The sequence below is a fragment of the Bactrocera dorsalis genome, chromosome 5 (assembly GCF_023373825.1).
Source record: "Bactrocera dorsalis isolate Fly_Bdor chromosome 5, ASM2337382v1, whole genome shotgun sequence".
NCBI lineage: Eukaryota > Metazoa > Arthropoda > Insecta > Diptera > Tephritidae > Bactrocera > Bactrocera dorsalis.
This window is the reverse complement of record NC_064307.1, coordinates 62700615-62724550: the sequence shown is the minus strand read 5'-3', so window position 1 is coordinate 62724550 and position 23936 is coordinate 62700615. Positions and strand designations below refer to the sequence as shown.

The following is a 23936-nucleotide window of genomic DNA, read 5'->3' as shown; positions in this document are numbered from 1 at the left end:
TGAAGTTCCCACATATGTACTCTATGCTATTGTATACAATTAGGTAACCTTTCAGCTGTAAATGCCGCTGGTATATGTTTTTGCAAGAGAGTAAGGAATCGAAGACCGCTGATATACATATATACCGTCACCAAAAATTCACAATAACGTAAGATCACTTTTCATTAGTTTACAGGCGAAGGGAAAACGAAAGAATAGGAACCACTCGTATTCAAACAAAATTTGAGTTTTGGTTATAAGTTATATCTTATATACATATATGTAATATGATTTAGTGAATCGTAGGTAATAAAAATCTCAATTTCGATTTTTTTGATGATACGTTTTTTTGCATTTTAGGCGACGATATGTAAGAAGACAGTCACTTTCCTTTCAACGATATCATCTTTAGAAAGATTTGTACACAATAACCTTGCATGACTCATGTCTTGACTCAGAACTGCCCTTTACCCCTTATTTCAGCAAGATATTAGATTAGTGGAAGAGTCAACAATACTTATTTAAGCACAAATATGCTAATTATTTGCGCACTACTGTGTGCAAACACAAAACAGTCACTGTCTATTGGCAATAACCTACAATTTGCGACAATTTTGTGGTTAGTTAGAATTATTTAGTTGGTAGAAAAAATTTAAATAATTACGTTGCGAATGCTTTGAGGTATAATTGAGGCGTTTTAAAAATTAACTAAAATAAACATAAAAATATGTAGAAGTGTACATATGCACAGTTACTAGTTAAGCGCATTTTAGCACCTGTTGTGCTCATTATATTAAATGTAGGTATATGTATGTGCTTAATTCACGACACTGAAATTGCAGGCAGCATATTGTAAATAAAAAAATATTTTGCAAAAAAAAAATTATGAAAATATAACCACAAAAAATCCTCCGCCAATTTTCCAGCATATTTCAGCAAATGAATGAGAATTATTGTTGGTTGGCAGTGTGAAAAAACACAAAAATGTTAAGTACATGAAGCGACTGACTTAGCTTGGCACATTTTCTAGTTAGAGAGTTACTATTAAATAAAAAAAAATTCTGGGAATCGTGCTAAATCAAAATAAGACAAGCTGTCTCTTTTTTGATGTACTGCGCTTCATTTACTTTTTATATTCGCGCCAACAAATCTTCCATGAGTGCCGACCAATTTACGGACAAAATAAATTGCCGCCAAGTCAAGTGGTTTGGCTGAGTAATTGTGCGGGCTTTAGATTTTATTTAATTACTTTTGACTTTAATATGGTTATAAATATAATTTATTACCAGAAAGTGAACTAAATGAGGTTTATTTGGAGCAAAAATTTTAACTAGCGCGTAGCTTTGCTTTGTACTTAGCGATTAATGGTAATAAAAAAATTAAAAAGAAGAAATTTAAATTAAAAAAATTAAATAAAAATTGTTCAAATCAACAGTAAAAGCTCAGTAGCTTTCTGCAGTAATCATTACTGTATTCTCAAACTATTATTTTTTATTTTAATTTAATTTGATTTTACTTTATTTTATTTGATTTATTTTTGATATTTATTTTTCTATATTTTTTTATTATAATCTTTTATGTTTTTTCATTATTGAAGTTTTTTCTTTTGTATTTTTTTTTTTACTATAATTATCTATTTCATTTTTATTACATTTCTTTCAGTTCTAATAGCTTTTGAAGTGAGCTTTCAAAATATTTGCATAGTTTTATCGTTTTTTTTTCGTTCAAGAGTTCGTCACTCAGTCAATAAATCACTTTCCTGCAACTCAATATCAATTCTTGTCAGCCGTTTTCTGTATTTTGATCATTTTTAGTTACTACGTGCCCGCAGTCTTGTAATCTCAGATGTTAGAAAGGAAAAAAATCGAATTGGTAGAAAGTGTAAAAGCTAAAAATAGCGCTTAACTTTGATTTTGCGGAGTTTTTAACAGATTTGCGGTAATTATGAAATTTTATTAATTTCACAGCTTAATTAAAATCCGTAAAATTTAAAAAAAAAAGTTTTACAAAGTTAAAGCTGAAGGCTGTTTAAACAAATAAAAAGTAATAATTTTCTTAAGGCACTTATATTTCATTAACCGTAAGAACCCAAAAGTAATATCTTTTTAAGGACATTTTTTTTAACGCTATGATTCAAAGATATACCAGATCTGTCGCAAAAGAAACAGGACTATTAAAAAAAAAAAAAAACAAAAAATTAATATTTTTAAAAAGTCATATTTTTTTATTCAAAGTAGTTTCCTTGTGCTTCGATACAGCGTTTAGCCCGGTCAATTAGCATTTCAAATGAGTGTTTAAGGTAATTTTTCGGAATGCTCTTGAGAATATCGGTCGTCCTTTCATGGGCAAATTAAGTTTTCTAAATAGGTAAAAATCACAGGGTGCTAGATCAGGTGAGTAGGGTGAGTGATTAATGGTTAATATGGAGTTTTTGTCAAAAAATCAGTGGCAAGCGTCGACCGATGACACGGCGCATCGTGCAACAGGCGCCAGGACCCTGCCTCACGGTATGGTGGTCGAGTACGACAAATGCGTGACAAAAGACGCTTCATAACACCAAGGTAAAACGCAGCATTAATCGTTTGGCCAGTTGGGATGAACTCTTGGTGTACAATACCCTCGCAATCGAAATCAGCATTGTCTTTATTGTTGACTTCTGAATACGACTTTTTTTCGGTGATGGCTCTCGTCCTCACGACCTTCTTGGAATTGCTTAAACCACTTATGCACATTACTACGGGATAGGCACTGATCACCATAAACTTTTTTCATCATTTGAAATGTTTCAGTAAACGTTTTCCCAGGTTTAAAACAAAATTTAATATTTGCTCTTTGTTCAAAATGCATTTTATGACCGATGACCAAAAGCTGCTGTCACTTTTTGATCGATAACATCGATTGTAGTTATCCAATTGTCTTAAAATTTTTACGAAATGTCAACAAGAGATCAAACTTTTGTTTCATATACCCGCCAATAAATGGCGCCACTAGTTATATTTAAAAAGTTCTTTTTCTTTTGCGACAGACCTTGTATATACTTTTTCTTAGATTAATATGAGATTTTGTACTAAAAAATGTAATTAAAATCAGCAAAAAAATTAAGGAAATTAAAAATTTTCGTCTTTGGATTTATTTTCTTCAGTCCAAACTATAGCTTTATAAAATCAGAAAAATTAGAAACCAATATTTATTTATACTTAAGATAATATTAAAAAAAATAAACAAAAAATAAAATAAAATAAGCTGTACCAAACTTGAAAGGGATCACGACAGAAACCGGTCACGTCAGGAGTAGCACAGACGAATCGTACTCAATTAGCTACGCGGGCGACATTGTAGCAGTAATTACAGCAAGAGACGCAGAAAAAACTCAAAGAAAGCTTAAACAGGTCATGGCATGGACGTAAGAATGGCTCGACTCACACAACCTCCAGCTCGCTACGAAAAAAACAGAGACACTACTGCTAACAAATAAGCACATATGTACCCTTCGAGATAAGTATGCAAACGACTACGGATATTCTTAGGACACAAAATGCAGTAAACTTCGTAAGCGTTAGACCGGACCCCAGACTAAAATTCTGGGCACAAATCCAACACGCCGCAGGAAAGGCAGCGAAGATCACCTCTCAACTGAGCAGACTAATGGCCAGCAGAGAAAGCCCCAGTTAAAAAAATAAGGGAAAGCTTCTAATGTCAACGACAATCAGTGTCTTATTATACGGAGCTGAGATAAGGGCACACGCGCTTAAAAAAAAGAAACCCAGCGTAAGATAGTGGCCAGAGTGTACCGCACCCCAGCCCTCAGTATAGCATCAGCGTACCGAATAGTACCAATTGTCCTTCTAGAATACGAAAAGAAAAAACTGTTGGAGCAAAAGAAAACAACCCGTAGTAACAGAGCGCAAAATAACAAATAAAGAAAGATTCAATAGAAGCATAACAACAAAGATGAGAGAATGGGAGTCGCGGCAGATGCACGGCCTGACTAATAAAAGATCTAACCTTTGGACAAACTTCAACGACGCTGAACACACATTCTTTGAACATGTTTGTTGGCAACGATATAAATCTCTCAATGAGAAAAAGGGAACGCCACCCTTAGTGACCTGTAAGTGGCACATAACGTTGCTGTGACGACAACTCTGGTGGTGGGGAAGACATTTTCCACCTCTCAGCCGCAAAAGTTATTTTCACCTAAACCCCTCTGACTAACCCTGAAGTCATCATCCTTTCCTCAAAAATAGAGGATTGGAAACAATGACGGTGGAAACTAACTTTTCGCTGTAGTCATGTACATATGTATATTTATATGTATGTAGTATGTGTGTAAAAAAAGTTAACGATAACCAAATAGGTTTCCCTAAAGACAACTCAGATGAGAGCACATTGGTTGTTCGGTAGCAAACAGGAGTTTTAAGGCTGGTTTTATGCACAGAGTTAGAGAATTTAGGTAGTTTTTTAATCATAAATATTTGGTAGCACTCTATGATCGACTTTACTATAACCGCATGCCAGATTTCGGATGCTGCTCTCTTCTCAAAATTTACTGGTGAAGTAACAATAAAGATATTTTTGTAAACAAAATAGTATTTAATAATACTCAAGATCCCACAATCACATCCTCTACCACGTTGTCAAGTAACTCTTTTGCGACTAGGCATATTTATAGTCGCTTACACCTCTGGTGGCTGACCGAGCCGTTTCTCTTTTTAATGATATCACGAATTCATCAAATTAAGTAGGATTCTACGAATTCTAATTTGTCTCCGAACGAATATTTAATTGTATTATAAACTTTTTCTTGCCGGAAATCACATTCAAAGTAAAAAAAAGGGTCTGTCTATTACTCTGAATATTAGACCAAAATTGGATTTGAAGACCTGCATAGGTTCCTGAGTTCAAAGTTAGCTTTTGGCTAAATTTCCAAGTTTCTAAAACTCTGAATTATGTTTGTCGGAAAAAACAGATGAATTCACGCCACCATGTTTCTTGAGCTACTAAAACCAAAGTTTCACCTAGTCAAGCTGCTTTGTTTATATTAATATTCATTACTGAATGACAATTTATAAAAAAAAAATATTTAATTATTATATTTTATTTTCTTATTTTTGTGTTAAATATTTCTTTATGTACATAGTTTCGTGGTTTTTTAATTTTTATAATTTTTTATACTTTTTAGTTTTTTTTTTATTTTTATATTTTTTTAAATACATAAAATTCTGTTCTGACCTCTTTTACGTTTTTTCAAGGTATTTTAGTCCCGAAAAAATATATGAGCCACTATTTATTACACTTGAGAACAATTTTTACAATATTTTCCAACTAATTTTCAAATATCTTTCACAAACTCAGCAATATACCTTTTGATTTTCGTATTTTTAGAAACTTGTCTTTCAAAAATTTTCACAATTTGCGCACAACGCGTATTCCCCGACAACACAGCTGTGCTAGTCAAAACGGTTTACTTGACTTTTCCGTTTTTTTCGGCTGTTAGTCAACGCGAGCACACAAGTTCACATATTCGCATCATGCATACATACATACAGACATCTCTAAGCCCGCTCGCTTTTTTGCTTTGCGCATAAATAACGGGTGATTTTTTTGAGGTTAGGATTTTCATGCATTAGTATTTGACAGATCACGTGGGATTTCAGACATGGTGTCAAAGAGAAAGATGCTCAGTATGCTTTGACATTTCATCATGAATAGACTTACTAACGAGCAACGCTTGCAAATCATTGAATTTTATTACCAAAATCAGTGTTCGGTTCGAAATGTGTTTATCGACAAATTTTGTTCAGCGATGAGGCTCATTTCTGGTTGAATGGCTACGTAAATAAGCAAAATTGCCGCAAGCCGTTCAAGAACTGCCCATGCATCCCGAAAAATGCACTTTTTGGTGTGGTTTGTACGCTGGTGGAATCATTGGACCGTATTTTTTCAAAGATGCTGTTGGACGCAACGTTACGGTGAATGGCGATCGCTATCGTTCGATGCTAACAAACTTTTTGTTGCCAAAAATGGAAGAACTGAACTTGGTTGACATGTGGTTTCAACAAGATGGCGCTACATGCCACACAGCTCGCGATTCTATGGCCATTTTGAGAGAAAACTTCGGGCAACAATTCATCTCAAGAAATGGACCCGTAAGTTGGCCACCAAGATCATGCGATTTAACGCCTTTAGACTATTTTTTGTGGGGCTACGTCAAGTCTAAAGTCTACAGAAATAAGCCAGCAACTATTCCAGCTTTTGGAAGACAAACATTTCCGAAGAAATTCGGGCTATTCCGGCCGAAATGCTCGAAAAAGTTGCCCAAAATTGGACTTTCCGAATGGACCACCTAAGACGCAGCCGCGTCAACATTTAAATGAATTATCTTCAAAAAAGTAAATGTCATGAACCAATCTAACGTTTCAAATAAAGAACCGATGAGATTTTTGCAAATTTTTATGCGTTTTTTTTTTTAAAAAGTTATCAAGCTCTTAAAAATCACCCTTTAAATGCTCAAACGAAGATCGCCAGCGTCGCTTGCTATTATGCAGCCAAGTCATGCTCCACAAGTACATTTAACCATGACCCACTTTACGAACATTAAATGAATGTTAGTCTACAACTCATAGTAGCCGCACACAAATGCCGCTTGCTTAGTAGCTTCACACATACGTGCGTGTGTATGTGTGTGCATATAAGTGTCTATTTGCTTGTTCACCAAGTTGTACGTGCAACGAAGCAACAGCGTGCTTAGACGACTTCGCATTAGTGTGGCGAACGCATGCGCATGCGCATTGTTTACCATTGGCGCTTTTGACTTTTGTTACACATACGCGCGCATTTGCTCAGTTTTGCATGTATATATCTTTATATATGGCAAATAAGTGTTGTAAAAACCAAACAACATGTAATTTGCTGCTCTTTAATTGTTTGTCTAAGAAATAGCGTAACAAAAATTTGCTCGTAAATTATTTGTATGCATTTTACACTACTCGCTCTTTGCAGACTCTTAACTCAACAAAACCGCTAATTTAGTAATTCATTCAACACATTGAAAATAAAAATACATGCAGCTGGTGTAAAGACGGTAGCGAACTTGTTAAAATGCGTTCAGCGCATGCGTAATAAACACGTCCGTCGTTAACGCGCTTGTGAGCACGCCTCTCTTTGCAGGCCAACATGTTTTTAACTATTTTCTATTACATTTGTTTGAGTTTCTTTGTAAAATCGCATTACACGATGTCGCCGTTTATGACCGTCAAACCGGCAAAATGAAATCGAAATTTGGAATTCGGTTAAATGCGCCAGAGTTAGTGGACATAAAGTGGAAGTTAGAAAGAGAGAAAATACATACAAGTAATTGTGTTTAATAAAAGAGTAATGACTAAAAGTCCATAGTGGTAAACTCAAATTTATAAACAGCTCTTAATGGAGTCATACATCTTTATATATCTGTATCATTCAAAATTAAAGGTTTCATACATATATATTTCTGGACTAGGCAACACTAAGTGTTGCCAGGTGCAATCTGACATTTCCATTGGAAAGTTTGACATTTTTTAGCTTAACATCACTCGGAACGTTTTGTCATTTAATAGTGAATTGTTTTATTTACAGGGAATTAAAAAATTCATCTCGGCCAAAAAATGAAATTAACTCGTGAACATTTTCGTGCGATCATTTTTCACAACTTTCGACGTGGATTATCACGACAAGAGTGCATCGATGAACTAATCTTTGTATGGCTATGAAGCACCATCCTATAGCACTGTGAAAAACTGGTACAACGAATTCAATCGTGGCCGACGCTCGCTCAAAGACGAATTCCGTGAAGGTCCAGAAAACATCGATGCCGTACATGAACTGATAATGCAAGACATACCTTCAGATAGAGGCATGTCCATGCATTTCTCCCACCAGCATACATTCGATATTGCATGAACACCTGGCCGTAAAAAAGGTTTGTTCCCGTTGGATCCCGCACAATTTGACAATCGCTCAAAAAAAGGCTCGTGCGGATTGTTGTAAAGAAATGCTGAAAAAATACGATCGCAGTGCTTCAAAAGACGTTTTTAAGATCGTCACAGGTGACGAATCATGGATCTATGCGGGTGGGTCTTCCATGACGAGCCAAATCCAACGAAAGTTGTTCGTGGAAGAAGCACTTCGAAGCAAATGGTCGCCTGTTTCTTCGGCAAAACTGGTCATGTGGCGACTGTTCCGCTTGAGCAACGTAGGACGGTCAATTCTGAGTGGTACACCACCATTTGTTTGCCTGAAGTCTTCGGAGAAATTCGAAAAACGAACAAGAGAAGACGAATCATTGTACACCATGACAATGCGAGCTCTCACACATCGGCTCAAACCAGCGCCTTTTTGACCGGCCAAAACGTCGAATTGATGGGTCATCCGCCGTACAGCCCTGACTTGGCACCCAATGACTTCTTTTTATTCCCACACATCAAGAAAATAATGCGTGGTCAACGATTTTCGTCGCCAGAAGATGCTGTTGAAGCATTCAAAAACCATGTTTTGGAGGTGTCTCAATCGGAGTGGAAAAAGTTTTTCGAAAATTGGTTTGAGCGTATGCAAAAGTGTGTAAATCTTGATGAAGAATATTTTGAAAAACAATAAAACCATTTTCGTTGATAAGTATAATATTATTAAGCCAGAAATATATATAGCAGCCCTCGTACTCGTCGATTTATAAATTTTTAAATACAGCCTCCAAAAATGATCACCCAACACAGAAAGTTTAAAAGGACAACAGATTGTAAAAAGCCACTTTCGGATTTCACGAAAGTCTACAGTAAATACCATGAGATTTTAACTTGGGAGCACAGTAGATAAGGAAGTCTAATCTTTCGTTGATTAAACTAACATAGTCTGGAAGTTAGGTCAGGATTCAAACGATGACATAAACACCATCACAAAAATTACGTCTCCACATAAATAGAGAAAAAAAAAATAGTTCTAGCCTAACTAGAAAATTATTCATAGACGATCAGTTACAATATCGGAGTTCCGTTAGCGCTCATTTTGATTATTTGATTGGGAATCTTTAACTCAATTAAAAATATATACGATAAGGAAACTCGTGTTTCAATTAAGCTGCAATGGAACAGCTATTGGGCTATTTAGTAATCACTTAAAATATCGCGAATTTTTTAAATTTTTTAAATTTTTTTGAAATTGAAAAAAAAAGATTTGTTCTTATTGCTAGTCAATTTCTCTTTTTCTCATATTAAGTGTTTAAAAAAAGCGAAAGATAGCCATACAATCATATAGATGACATTTTTTTCCATCAATATCCGGGTAACACCCATTACGCCCCACATCATCTCACGAGAGTAGTGTGTAAATATATCATACAGCATGTTCGATTGATTACCAAAACTGGGCGATTTTTTTCTTCCATTTCCATTACATATCTACCCACATTTTATAGTCTCTTCTCTACTTTGTGCAACTCATCGTTGTTGACCTGAACAACGTTTTTACAACCACTCATTTAAATATTGGCTACACAAATGAATTTATAATTTTCGCTTTTTTGTTTTTGTGATGAACTTGAACTTTGTTACCAACATTTGTTTGGTAGTTTTGTATTTTTTTTTTTTTTTTTGCACAATGTCTTGCAGAAACGGTTGGTGGAATGTTATGCATAAAAAATGTAGTTGGTACTGAAAGGTACGAAATATTTGCTTAAGGTCACAAGACAACAACCAAACCGGGAAGTGAAGATGGACAGCTGTGATTTATTTGTAACGAAATGCGTAGAGACCACAACAACAATATTAGTTGCGCAATAAAAATTGGTTACAAAACTCATCACACTCAGAAGCAAGCAATATATGGGCGTTTTACTGTCGCCAAAGTAAAGGGTAATCCAAGTAGAGATACTTTTTTCAATAGACTTTTTTGACAGATCACGTGTGAGTCGTGTTAAGCACCAAGTTATTTTTGTGTAGTATTGTTTGGCATTTCATAATGGAAAGAAGCCTGAAAGTCTATGCGGACAATCCCAGTTGGAATCAGGCCTTGGAGCAAAACATCACGCGTATCATTCGCAAGTTACCAGTCGAAATGCCAAAATTCTTTCGAATGATAATAGATATTAGCCATTAAATTTGAAGTGTCTGTGTTTTTTCTTTAAGTTTAAGTAGGGTACCTCGAAATGGGTCACCCTTTATAAGAAGAGTTCAAACTTTACTCACGAGTGCCCGATGTGGTTACGTTAATTTGTTTATTTTAAAGACTAATTAAAAATGTTAGCTCTTATTCGAGTATTTCTCTAGTAAAGAGGCGGACAATAAAACAGTAGGAGATCCACACTGCTAACTTCGTTACCAATATTTAAGTCTTCTAACATTTACGAATTCTTATCTTTTCGGGTAGTTGAAGCTATTTTAAGTATTGGAGTTGATATCCGCCTCCAGGAATCCAGAATGCCGGAATCACGTTTGGACGGTTGTAGAATGGTCGCCATAATTAGAGTAGGCATAGAGGCTATTACCCACATCAATCAGAGACGGAGGTCACGTGAAAAATTGCCTGTTCGGCTATGTTAAACTAGTATTGTGATTTATACTCGCATTCAAGATGACAAGGATCACATTTGGTATGCTCTATGAAACTCGCGATAAGTTATGATGCGGATCGGATTGGAGATCAAGGGGAGCACACTTACTAGATATATTATTATTCGATTTCGTTAACGGCTATGTTAATCCAGTACTTGGATTCATATCCAGATTAAAAGCTTACACTAGGTACCTTTAAGTTGTATAAAGTTCGGGATAAGTTAGGGTAAGTATGAAGGCTGATATCCAAATCATTCGGAGACGGAAATTACAAGAAGAATTACCTTTTCGACTATATTAAACTAATATTTGGGCTCACACCCACGACAAAGTTTACAAGGATCACACTTGGTAAGTTGCAGAACGTTCGGTCTACTTTAGGGTAGGTATAGAGACTGATACACAGATCTATTCAAGATGAAGATGTAAGAATAATTTCTTTCTCGGCAGTTTACAAGGATCACATTTGTGTATGTGCAAGTTGTAGAAAGTTCGGGTTAAGTTAGAATACGGTTCAGATCGAAAATCTTAGGTAGTGTGGATCGATGCTTTGTGATACTTAAAAGAAAGAAAAACCAGATTGTTTGGAATCTTAGTCACACAGCTGAATAGTCTAGAAGAAAGTAGAAGAAAACCAGATTGCCTGAATACTAAAGATATGAGACCCAAGACCGTTCAAACTTAGTCGATTAGATGAGAAATCCAGAAGAAAGTATCGAAATGACTACTTCGCATTTTTCCAGACGACTGCGGCAAGTGGTCATTATTTTTTAGATTAATCAGGTTGCATTATCCTTAGTCAATATTATCTCATTAATTTTCTTAATCTAAATGAGGCATATAATTAAATTTTTTAAACATTATTTCATAATTACTTACTTTAGATGTTAATTGTCTTATAGCTATTAAATCTGGGTTATGGGGTCCGTGAGCATTTGTGGTATATTCGGTTAGCTCATAATTTATTTTTTTGTTTTCCAACTGAACTGCGAAGTCTACCAAGCTACCCAGTAGACCAGACAGCTGAAATATAGTCATTTGCTTCAGGTGTGGCCTGTACTCTGTCGAGTAGTCATGAGAGTATTTATTACTAATTTATCAAGGCATAATAAACCTAAGCTCCCTGTGCAGTTCTCATTTCTTTATCTACTAATTTATCGACAGCACCCTCAAGTAGAGACTGAGTGTTACTCCTTTCTATAACTTCCCTAAACAGTACTTAACCATTTGGTCTATCTTATAGTCATTTCTATAATATTTAGAGGCATTAAGAGTTTTTGCAACTGTTTTTTAATTTTTTATCTTTTATGACTATACCGTTTCCTACAATTATGGCATATAGAATTTCATGTAATACAATATATATATGCTTCAGTATAACATATAGTATATCTGTATCCATAATGAATACCCTTACACTGTTACAAAATTTGCGTTTCTTAAGAGATTTACATAAGTATATGTATAGGATCACATTTATCAATCTTGAATTTATTGCGCATAAATCCGCTTTAAATATTTAGTTCAATTTGCATAAAAGACTGAAATGCCACTGACTGAAATTGGCTTTTGTAATGCAAAAAGACGACTATAACCTTTCGTAAGGTTTGTGCGCTCTTTGAACAAATATTCATTTCTGTGTGCTTCAGTAAAAAACGCTCACCGTTGAAGTGAATATATCAAACTCGGTTCTGGCCAGCAACAACTGCTGTATATGAGAGCTTATAAAGAATAAATTATAAGGTTGTAATAAAATTGATATGACTGTCAATAACACTTGCCTTAGCAATAAAACTGGCCAATTCTTGACATCTGGTGGGTTACATTTTTCAACATTGAAATCACAGATTTTTTGCCAAGAGTTATTTATAGCATTTTTTTAGTATATTTTACGGTTGACTAATTACATCAACTAACTTGTCTGGATTTTTTACATTTCTTGCTGGTTTCAACTTTTTCTCATTGATTCAGCTGATGAACAATTAATTAATTCACCACAGTGTGATAATTATGACGTGATCAAGCAATTGTGTTCGAGTAATATTTCATTTTTATTGAGTAGAGAGAAAAAATAGGATGCGCTAATCGAAGGGTTGTTGGGACAAAGAAAATAACTGTAAATGTTCCTCACACGCTTGTTTTACAGATGAGATCAGCTGATCAGTATTTGATCAATGCAACGTAAGCTTCACCCTTACGTAATCTGGTAGGCCCTACAAGTAGAAGTAGTGATAAGAAAGTAAAAAAAGGTTAAAATGGATTTAGATGTGCATAAGGTACGAGCTTTAAAACCTGTAGGTCGAAAATATAGTATTAAAATAAAATAGAAAAAATATAATATGGTCAAATTTAGCGTGAAATAAGTTCCTTTGAGGGATCTTTAGCTATAGTATAGGCTATATTATCATATTTAACAATACTGTAATGTTGAAGATTATAAAATAATCATATTAACCGTTTGAGAATCATGAAAAAAAGAAATGTTGGAGAAAGTAGGCGCCTAAATGTATGCAAAAAATTTAAATATGTAATTTATAAAGAAATTACGGCTACTGGGCGCCTAAAAATATGCTTTTAGTAAGCAAAAATTTCAATGTATATCATTTATTAGAAAAATAAGGCTACTGTGCGCCTAAAAATATGCTACTACTAAGAAAAAATCTGTAATTTATAAATATCCAAGAAAAATAAGGCTACTGAACGCCTAAAAATATGTCAAACCTAAGCAAAAAGTGCAAATATGTCATTTACCAGGAAAAAAGTTAGCCTAAAATTATACTATACCCAAGAAAACTATACAAGTATGTAATTTATCAGGAAAAATAAGTTTACTGTGCGCCTAAAGATATATTATACCCAAGCAAACAATATGAATATGTGATTTTCCAATAAAATTAAGTGTACTGTGCGCCTAAAAATATGCCTTACGATGCCAAAAACTATAATCAACAATTTACTGGGTAAAATACCCCAAACGTTTGACGAGAAATTTGTAAATAAAGCATTTCTATAAATAAACCCCAAAACTAAGAACTAAGAAAAACTACAAATAACAAAGAAATCTACTTAAATCGACAAACATTACTAATTGAATGCTGCTGAAATCTTCTATAAATAACATCCGCTATGGTTAAGGTTTTTTACCCCGTCTAGACAATGGGTGGGCGACGTTCATTAGTCAGCGCATCTTTCTAGTGATTTATTAACTTTTCGTTAATGAGTGCTAACTATCTTTAAAATAAATAGCGTTATGCACGTAAATAGCCGCTAATGTGTAGCTTCATTGCTTCCATTGCGTTAGCCGTCTTTAGTACCTGGTATTCTTAGCGTAAATTACCCATGTACTTTTTGATGAGCAACACGGTGGTCTACGCTACAAAGTTGTATGCTTTCTTATTTAGTAATTTGCCTATATGATTTGCTAATTTGCCAAATGACTGCTAAAAAACTAACTAATTAAAGCAATATAATGATTAAAGCTAAACTATGTAGCGAAATATTAAGATGAATTTAATCATGTTGTTTGTATGTCTGACTGCCGCATGTTTTTAAAATTATTAATTTCGGTAAACAAGCCATGGAATGGTTATTCAATGAATTAATGGTTTACTAACTTTTGATAATATGATACAAAAAATCGTGTTTTTCTTTTGGGATGATAGTTTGAACCATAAAAAATTATTTTTGTTGTTGACATGTCTTAAACAAATAAGTTAAGTAATTATTTAAATAGATAACGAGCTTTTGGAAATGAAATTTTAAGCATGTGGCATGAAAAGTACACAGGAAGTCATCCCTTAGTTTATTATACAATGCGCCGAAAGGTAGGCTACTAAAATTTTAGTATTTGTTTCAAAGATGTGGTAAAAGGGCGAATAGTTCTATAATTCTTTATAATATTTGTAATCATAATTATGTATACTAACGAAACAAACAACTTAGCTTTTTTATTATATTTGAATAAGGTACTATATTATTATATAGTATATTAAAATAAATTTCGAACAGAATGATGAAAGTTAATTCAACCGCAGTAATTAGTTTTTTTAGAAAGTATTTTTATCTAATTATTGCTTAAATTAAATATTATTTTTAAATTTAGTTTATTTCTAATAATTTACCAAATTTAATATAATTTGAAAATTTAAGTTATTTTTTCGAATTATTTATTAAATTTAAAATAATTTTCAATTAATTTCGATATTATTTTAAAATTAATTTCAGTTTTTCCTAGTTATTAATTAAGTTTACAATTAATTAAATTATTTTTTTAATTAATTAATTTAATTTAATTAATTTTTTTTTAATTAATTTAATTTAAATTATTCATAAATTCCTTATATATATATATTCTGATTATTGCTTTAATTTTTATTTAACGTTTTTCTGAATTTAATTGTTAATTGAATTTAATTGTATTTTTTAATTTAATTTAATTTCCAATATTTACATATTATTTTTTAAACTAATTTAAATAAAAATACTTATAAATTTAATTTATTTTTTCTAAATATTATTGTAATTTTTATTTAAAAATTAAATTAAATTTCTTTTTCATTTTTTTCTAGTTATAATTAATTTTAAAATTTATTTAATTATTTTTTTAAGTAATTTAATTAGAATTATTTGCAAATTTGATTTATTTTTTGCTAATTATTAATTTAATTTAATAGTTTTCTAAATTCTAATTAAATTTAAAATAATTTTTTAATTAAATTAATTATTTATAAAATAATATTTAATGTACTGGTTATATTTTAACTACTAAAATATTATATGTAAAGTAATTTAAAAAAAAAAATGTTTTTATAGAGAGCACTTTGAGTTACTGGGTATTCTAATAGTGGTTGCCTTATGGTAGGCAATAGCAAGTCTCTTGCGGTATTTGTGCTTTAAAAAATATTCTAATAAAAAATTCAGCCATTTTTAGTCAAATAAATTGAAAAAGAAACTGGGCTAAGCAGCTATCCAAGACGTTAGTCCCAATTTGTAACAATTTAGTCTCACAAACGCAGAAATAATAACTACTTTGTTTATTAAAAAAACCACAAAACAAGTGACTTTTTTTAAAATTCATATTGAAGTCCAAAATCGAAAAAAACTAACTAACTAAAATAACTAATACGCTCTTCACTAATTTTTTTTAATTTATTTTTAAGTTATACTTTTCTAATTGGTATACAACTCACATGCATGGCAAACAGCGAATATGATTTCATTTTAAAACTCATCTATGATTGTGAAAAATAAAAAAAGTACACTTTAACTAAGCCGTAAAGCAAGACTATTTCGAAATACTCAAGAAAAACTAAAAACCGTCTTAAAAATTTAAAATCAAGAGTTCAGCTTCTCACGCTGGCTCAACACCGACTGCTTCATACACAAGAAATTTTTTCCATAGTGCGCGTTTTGCATTGAAAAAAGGCTTTATTTTGAAATAATTAAATTTCGCTAAAAATAATTTGAATAAAAAATACCTTACATATAACTAACTATCTGTTGATATCAGCTACAACTTGAACGCATTCAAAGCAATTAAAAGCAAAAACAAACGTTAAACCATTAATTCCTTGCGCACGTTCGACAGGACGTATGCGTGACAGATAAATTATCGAGACAGCATTTGAGATTTAAATTTTGTTTTTGCATTTTGTGTAGTTGGCATTTAGTGATTTGGTTATAAAAAACATGCTTTAATTGCATTAAGGGTGTGAGCAAAAAATTATAAATTAAAATGTTAATATCAATCAGTGTATATAAAGTAAGTGTTGCATTAAGACAGCAGCTGGGCCGCAACTAAAGTGAAATAAACAAGTGGCATATGACTCAATTACATATACATATATATGTATATATTGTTTTTTTAAATATATTTGTATATATATACACCTGTTGATATATATTGAATTCACTTTGTTTTCGTGCACTACAATTCGTTGCAAGCAATTACACATCAAAATTAATTGTTCAACAGGGCGTATACGTGACCAACACAGTTTACACGCCAATGTAATTAATGCACACACATGTACATATGTATATATGTAGAATGCCACTAAATATTGGCGAATGTTGTGCTTTTAGACAATTTCGCTGAGATTCCCTGCGTTGTATTTTTTGGTGACTAAAAATCATGCGCTACAATAACAACAATAGATGTTAACTTTGATTTTTCACCGACAAGTGTCGGGCACTCAACAGCAAGCACACAACAGCTCAAATGAATACCTGTCATGTGATTAATGTGTTGTTTGTGTGCTAAGAAGATAAAAGGAGATCACTGACTAACCGCTGCGCTATTTGAGTTTAAGTAAAAAATTAAAAAAGAAAAAAATTAAATTTAAGTAAAAAAAATAGAAAAAAAATAAAAATTGAAAAACAAAATATTTTACGGAAAAATATTAATTACTGCCATGTATTTTCTGAATATTTTGCGGTTAAGTGTGTGAAAAAAATTTGACGCCGCAAAGCATTCCCAACATTCAAATCTTGTTATAGTTTAGCATTGCAGTCTTAGATGTATATAAGCATTTTAATATTCATGAGCATAAAGCCATAAAAATTAAATGATTATTACTTTGCATTGTTTATATGTAATGAGACTATAAACTACATAGAAACATGCACGTACACACAATTTGCAGTTAATTGCCGTTGGCAAAATGAGCGGGTGACGCTGTGAAAATAGAATAGATTGAGTCATCGAAAAAAATGCAAAAATAAAAGAAAAATCCACAAAAAAATAATTGAAAAAATAAAAATATAAGCTCAAAATAAAAAAATCTTAGAAACTCGAAAAAATAATTTTAAAAATTAAAAAAAAATAAATAAAGAAAATTGGAAAAAAGCTCAAACATATATAAAATAAAAAAAATAGAAAAGAATTCAAAAATAAAAAAAATCGGAAAATATAAAAAAATCGAAAGAAAATAATCTAAAAATAAAAAAAATTAAAAAGCTCAGACAAATATTATAAAAAATCGGAAAACATAGTAAAACGAAAAATTTAAAAAAAATCTAAAAAAATAATAAGTTAAACGAAAATAAAAATAATATGAAAATAAAAAACATCGAAAAATATAAATATAGCTATAATATATAAAAAATAAAAATAAAATAAAAAAATTGAAAAAATTGCAAAAATAAAATAAAAAAACTAAAAAAAATAATAAATCAAACAAAAAATAAAAAAAATCTAAAAATAAAAAAAAACAAATATTTTAAAAAACTCAGACAAATATAAAAAATTAAAAAAAAAAATAAAAGAAAAATCGGAAAACAATAAATCGAAAAAATTGAAAAAAAATCAAAAAAAAATCTAAAAAATTAAAAATATCGGAAAAAATAATAAATCAAACAAAAAATAAAATATTTTGAAAAAAATCAAAAATAAAAAATAAAAAATCGAAAAAAATAAAAAATCGAAAAAAATAAAAAATCGAAAAAAATCAAAAAAAAAAAAAATCGAAAAAAATTAAAAATATCGGAAAAAATAATAAATCAAACAAAAAATAAAAAAAAAATCTAAAAATAAAAAAAAAATATTTTGAAAAAACTCAGACAAATATAAAAAATCGAAAAAATTAAAAAAAAAATCAAAAAAAAATCGAAAAAATTTAAAAATATTAGAAAAAATAATAAATCGAAAATAATCTAAAAATAAAATCTTTAAAAAATCCAAGAAGTAAATTGGAAAAAATAATAAGTTAAAAAAACATAAAATATTATAAAAATAAAAAAATAGAAAAATAGGAAATATAGAAAAAATATAAATATATCTATAACACATAAAAAGTAAATATAATCTAAAAATAAAATAAAATCTAAAAAATACAAAAAAAAAAGATCGGAAAATGTAGTAAATCTAAAAAACTAAAAATAATCTAGAAATAAAAGTAATCTTAAAAAAGTTTTAAAGAATCGAAAATTTTGCATTGAAAATAAAATAAAATTCGGAGTAAATAATAAATTGAAAAAAATAAAAATAAAAATAAATCAAACAAAAAAATTAAAAAAAAAAATTTAAAAATCGAAAAAACAAATATACTCATGCACTGCTGGCATCTTCATGCAACTAAAGTAAAATTAAATTCACACTCTACACGTACATCACTGGCACTAAACACCGCCAACTAAAAATAAGCACACACAAATCAGCGAAAAATAATTCAAGTCAGACTGTGCACTTCTCAAGCCGCAAAACGGGTGAATTGTGTTTTATGAATGCAATTACAAACCAAAATCTTCCCACAATTGTCACAGGCCTTGCAAATAAATCATGACATTTGTGTGGCACAACTTTATGGTTATATAAAATGTGTGTTTACTTCGTAAATACATGCATGCATATTTATTTAAGTATATATGCGACTTTGTACGTGTTAAAAAATTGCGGCCAAGTTTGCAATTCAAGTCGAGCTACACGTTTACGTAATGAAAACACTAAAATAGTTCTCATCGCAAAAAATTTAAATACATCGACGTTATATTAATATTCATTAAATGATTAATAAATTACTTTTATAATTGTTTTCAATTATAAAGTTTCGTGATCAATTTAAAGTGCAAAGTCAATTTCTATTATACAAATTGGTAGGCCAATAAGCAATTAAATTTCTATTATATGCAAATCATAAGAAAGGGGAGAAATTCTACGTAGGGCAACTAACGCTAATTATAAGTACTTTTCTAAGTAAATAAATAGCAGCAATAACAAACCAGAAAAACGCAAAAAAAAAACTAAAAATTATGAATACATATCATTTGGGGTTGCCACCTGGCAGCGCTGCACTAATTTTCTTAAGAAAATTTTTCGCATTGGAAGCAAACACAAATTTCATTTAATTTTATTTGAAAAAGAAAAATTGTTTTTGGATTTTTTCTTTTTGAAAAATTTTGATGTGACAACTCTGATTGTTGTAGACATAATTTGAAAAATAAATTAAAAAGTGGGATTCCATTATCTTATTTAATCCAAATACGCTCATAAAATTTTTATATTTCTGCATTACAATTAAATTACTTTTTAAATACTTTCAAGTTTTCCAAAGTTCCTTGTAAATTTTCCAGAAACTTTAACTAATATTACAAACATATTCGCATATGATTATTGTTTAGAAGATTACAACTTAAGATCAATGTTTAGAATTACTCACGTGGTTTTTGACAATTTACTACCTTTTTGATTAGACAAATATTTTGCTTTACAAATATTTTTTAATACCAATCTAAATGTAATTACTCTCGTATTGATATTTTGTTTACTAATTACTTTTTGATTACTTGCATTATTTTACAAATATTGCTATAAAAATATAGGTAAATCTTCCAATCGGCAAGTAATAGTAATTTTAAAGGTTTTTACAAACCTAAACGTAACGAATTACTTTATGATTACTTTTATATATAAATTTAAATTAAATAGCAACTGTTTCGAAAGCATAGATTACTATATTATATTGCATATTGTTGCAGTTTTTATATTTCTTTTATATAATTGATAAGTCTTGTAATTGATTACTTGATTTTTATGCAAACCAATAAATTACTTATGGATTACTTAACTAATTTTGCATTTTTGCTTTAAAAATATAGATAACCTTGTAATTATCAATTAATATGTATATTTCAAGTTTATTGCACATATAAATATGACGGATTACTTTATGATTACTTAAATTCAAATATCAATTTTTTTAAACACTTTAAGAGCCTTAGTTAGCATTTTTTTTGTAATAATTTTTTTGATTACTTCTATCTTTTCAATACAAATCTGAATGTAATTAATTACTTTACGATTACTGTAATATTTTAGTTTTACTTCAAACAGCAATTGCTTTAGTAAAAAATATTTCTACTTGATATGCTACACTTTTAATATCCATCCTCAAGTAATCGATTACTTGATTTTTTTACAATGAATTACATTTTGATTACTTGCATTAATTTTGCATTTATTTACAAATACTATAATACTGTAAAAAATAAGTAAATTAATAGGCAACTAATAGGTAAATTAAAAACTTACTACATATTTAAACATGACGGATTACTTCTTGATTACTTTTACGTTTAAATTTTACTTCAAATAGCAAGTGTTTTAAAAACAAAAATTACTCAATATGCGACATTTTTAAAAACTATTGATTTGTTAATTTTCTCTTAATCAGTAATGAATTTTTGATTACTTACATTTTTTTTTGTATTTTTTCAACTATTCTATTTTTTCCTAACAAGGTAATAATAAACTGTAATCATTACATTTTTCTTTCATTACTGTCTTACTACCGCTACAGTAACCATCAAAATCGCATTATTTCCAACAATAAAGATAAAGTTTAACAATATCAAAGAGTAATCAAAATGTAATGGTAATCATTACAAACTAAAAAATCTATTTTTTGTCAATCGTGAAAATGGCAAAGCAATCCAAAGGTAATAATATTTAAGATTTCTTTTTTGTATTAACAAGTAATTAATATTTTTCGGTTGAATTACATGAATTACCCTTTGCATCGTATAGTAATCCAATTGTAGTTATATACACAATAAAATAAAGTGTTTACTTTTTGCCAACCATCAAACTAGCGAGGTAATGCTAAAATAATAAAATGTAATCATTACACTTTTCTTTCATTATTGTCTTTCTACCATTCAAAGTAACCGTCAAAATCGCATTATTTTCAACAATGAAGATAAAGTTTACCAATATTAAAGAATAATCAACTGATAACCATTAAAAAATAAAGACTTTATTTTCTATTAATCATAAAAATTGCAAGGTAATCCAAAGGTAATAAAATGTAATCATTACATTTTTCTCACAAGTCTTTCTACCTACAAAGTAACCATCAAAAACACATTATCTCCAACAATCGCTATTCGCTTGAAGCCTTCAGCCTAATGAGCCCTATCCATGCATACAATGTGCCACAATCAAGTTCATTAATTCAGAAAATCAACGGTACTTCACATATAAGTATAAAAAAATAACATTTAAATGCCTAAATTAGATTTAATTTATTTACTTTACATTGAGTTTTCGAACATTTTCGCGCTAATTAAATAAGTTAAGTGCCGCATGCACAGAAAATATTTAACACTTTACATTTATTTGTTTAATTTAGGTATGTGTGTGTGTCTAGCTAACATTATTTTACCAATCGAATGAGTGGCAATAAACATTTTTTAATGCAATCAACTGTAAAGAGGGCAAAAAATCAAAAGCTGCTAACCAAAAGCACATATTCTCTAACGCGAGCCATTATGCTTACACACAGATATATGTATTTACAACCATAAAATTGTATTAAAATTGTGTGTGTGTAGATACATATGTTTGTATTCGTAAAATTGTAGTTACACTTGTCTCATTACCGTTACTGCTTTGGTCATTGGACGTGCTTAGATTCAAGGTTAAGGTTGCATTGCCTGTTGCTGTTAGACTGTTAGCATATAAAAGCAGAAACTTGCCACCGAGGAGTACGTCACGATCGCACATAAATAAAAAAAGAAAAAAAAACAGAAAATTCATTCACCAATCAGCTGTGAATAAAATCGATGTCACTTTAAGCATTGGAAGTAACATCTACTGAAGCAGTTTATAGCTTAATGGTCTAGTATATACAATATTTATGTATATTAATTTATGTTTGAATAAAACTTTTCAAGCATATAAAATACGGACTATAAGTTCTTTGTACTCATAAAAAATATTTAATTAACATTTCTTAAAAAAATTCAAAAAATATTTTCTAATAATTTACATTAATTTTGCTTTCAATTATTTTTTTTATCAAGTCACACGCTCTTTTTGCAACAAAATTACTAGCAGAAAATATGTATTCAAAGCCGCGTGAGAAATCATTACAACGCAAAATGTCTAAATAATTAATCATACGCCCAGTTGTTCCGTGACTCAACTCATATGCTTAGACACATGTTGCAGCAACATGTGCGCATAACCATAAGCTTAGTAATCAAACTAAATAAAGAGCGTATTTATGAGTAAAATTGGGGTTTGCAAGTGTTTATGCAACTAATTGTCGCCTACGCAAAAAGTTTAAAGATGTTCTGTTGAATTTCCTAGGCAATTACTTAATTATTTTCAGTTGTTTATAAATATTTATATATATATATTAGAATTTAGCAGTTATAAAAGCAAATCATTGTTCGATTTGAAATGAAATGGAAATAGTACCTTAAGAAAAATTTAGTAATGGAAGTTTTTTGAAAATCGTTAGGTGTTATTGTTACCACATACTACTTGAGCTACTATACTAACTAAATACTTAAGTATTATCTTATCTTAACAAGAATTTTTTAAACTTAGGTAGTTTGAATAATAATATAGTTACTAATTAATTAAGCATTACCAATTAATAAGAATTTTTTAAATTAATGTAATGCAATTCAACTCTTCTTAGACATCACTTCAAAAAATTATGTGGCTCCGGCTTATCAGAAGTTAGTCAGTGTTCTATAAAAATTAAATACAGAAGTTCCAACAGTGCTTCCAACGGTCTGCGACTTATATTTTAGTCAAAGGCTCCACGTATCTGGAATTCCTTAGACTTTGGAAGACTCTAAAAAAATGTCCCGATGAACCCTCCACGCTGACGGCGACTGGTAATAACCACCACAATATCTCAAAGATGGCGGGGACGGACTGGTTCGTCCCTGTTGCAGTTAGGAGGTACCTAGCTAAGGTTTACCTTTTAAGTTGGGTGTTCATTGCTCCTCTATAGCACAACATTCAAATTAGAAGTCTTACTATGGCTACACAAAGAGCTGTATCAAGATGTCAAGCGACCCGTGCCGAAGATCTGCCTTGCAGGGAGCGCTCAAATAGCCCAGTCTCGGATACCTAGCGGCCTTCGTTATATGATAACCTTACTTTTGTAGCTATGTGCTATCGAACCTACACTTTTACCTACACTCATGGGTCCAAAACAAGAACCATTGCAACAAAAATAGTAAAGAATTAAAGCAGTCCAGATTTCATAGAAAAAAAAATCGTAGAAAACTAATGACTCCCAGAAAAGAGCAACAAGAGATCGAAAGTAGCCGCCACAAAGGCAGGAGCTAAGCTTGGTCCAGTTTCAAGTGATGGCATTAACCCTAGAGCACCAGTGGCAGGCAGAACCAAAACCCGGTAGCCCAATTATGGCTACAAAAAAGGTAATAATAAAATAAGGGAAGGAGATGCTAAAAGTGCCAGTAGCGCATCTGCGAATGCATGTTTTAAAGTCTGTGGCCCATCAGGGAAAGCCTGTTACGCTCAAAAGCGTCAGGCTGCTTATCTGCTTATCGGCTCAGAAAGCTTCAGCTGCAGGAGCTGTAAAAACCACATCAAATTTAAGGAAAAAACGTTGGCAT

The 23936-nt window shown here is 30.8% G+C and overlaps 1 protein-coding gene across 5 annotated transcripts in view; it reads right to left on the bottom strand.

Annotated features, from left to right (window-relative positions):
- Positions 1-23936, bottom strand: part of LOC105224015 (CD151 antigen) — a 48673-nt gene that overhangs the window by 9903 nt on the left and 14834 nt on the right. Inside the window, exon 1 of one of the 5 annotated variants that reach the window (XM_029549324.2) lies at positions 15749-15918. The exons of 3 other annotated variants lie outside the window; for them this stretch is intronic. In XM_029549324.2, coding sequence (XP_029405184.2) covers positions 15749-15790 — 42 coding nt within the window. In that variant the 5' untranslated portion in view covers positions 15791-15918. Of the gene's footprint in view, positions 1-5342; positions 5363-15748; positions 15919-23936 lie in introns of those variants that run through there. One more of the 5 variants, XM_049457219.1, reaches the window with a different exon arrangement.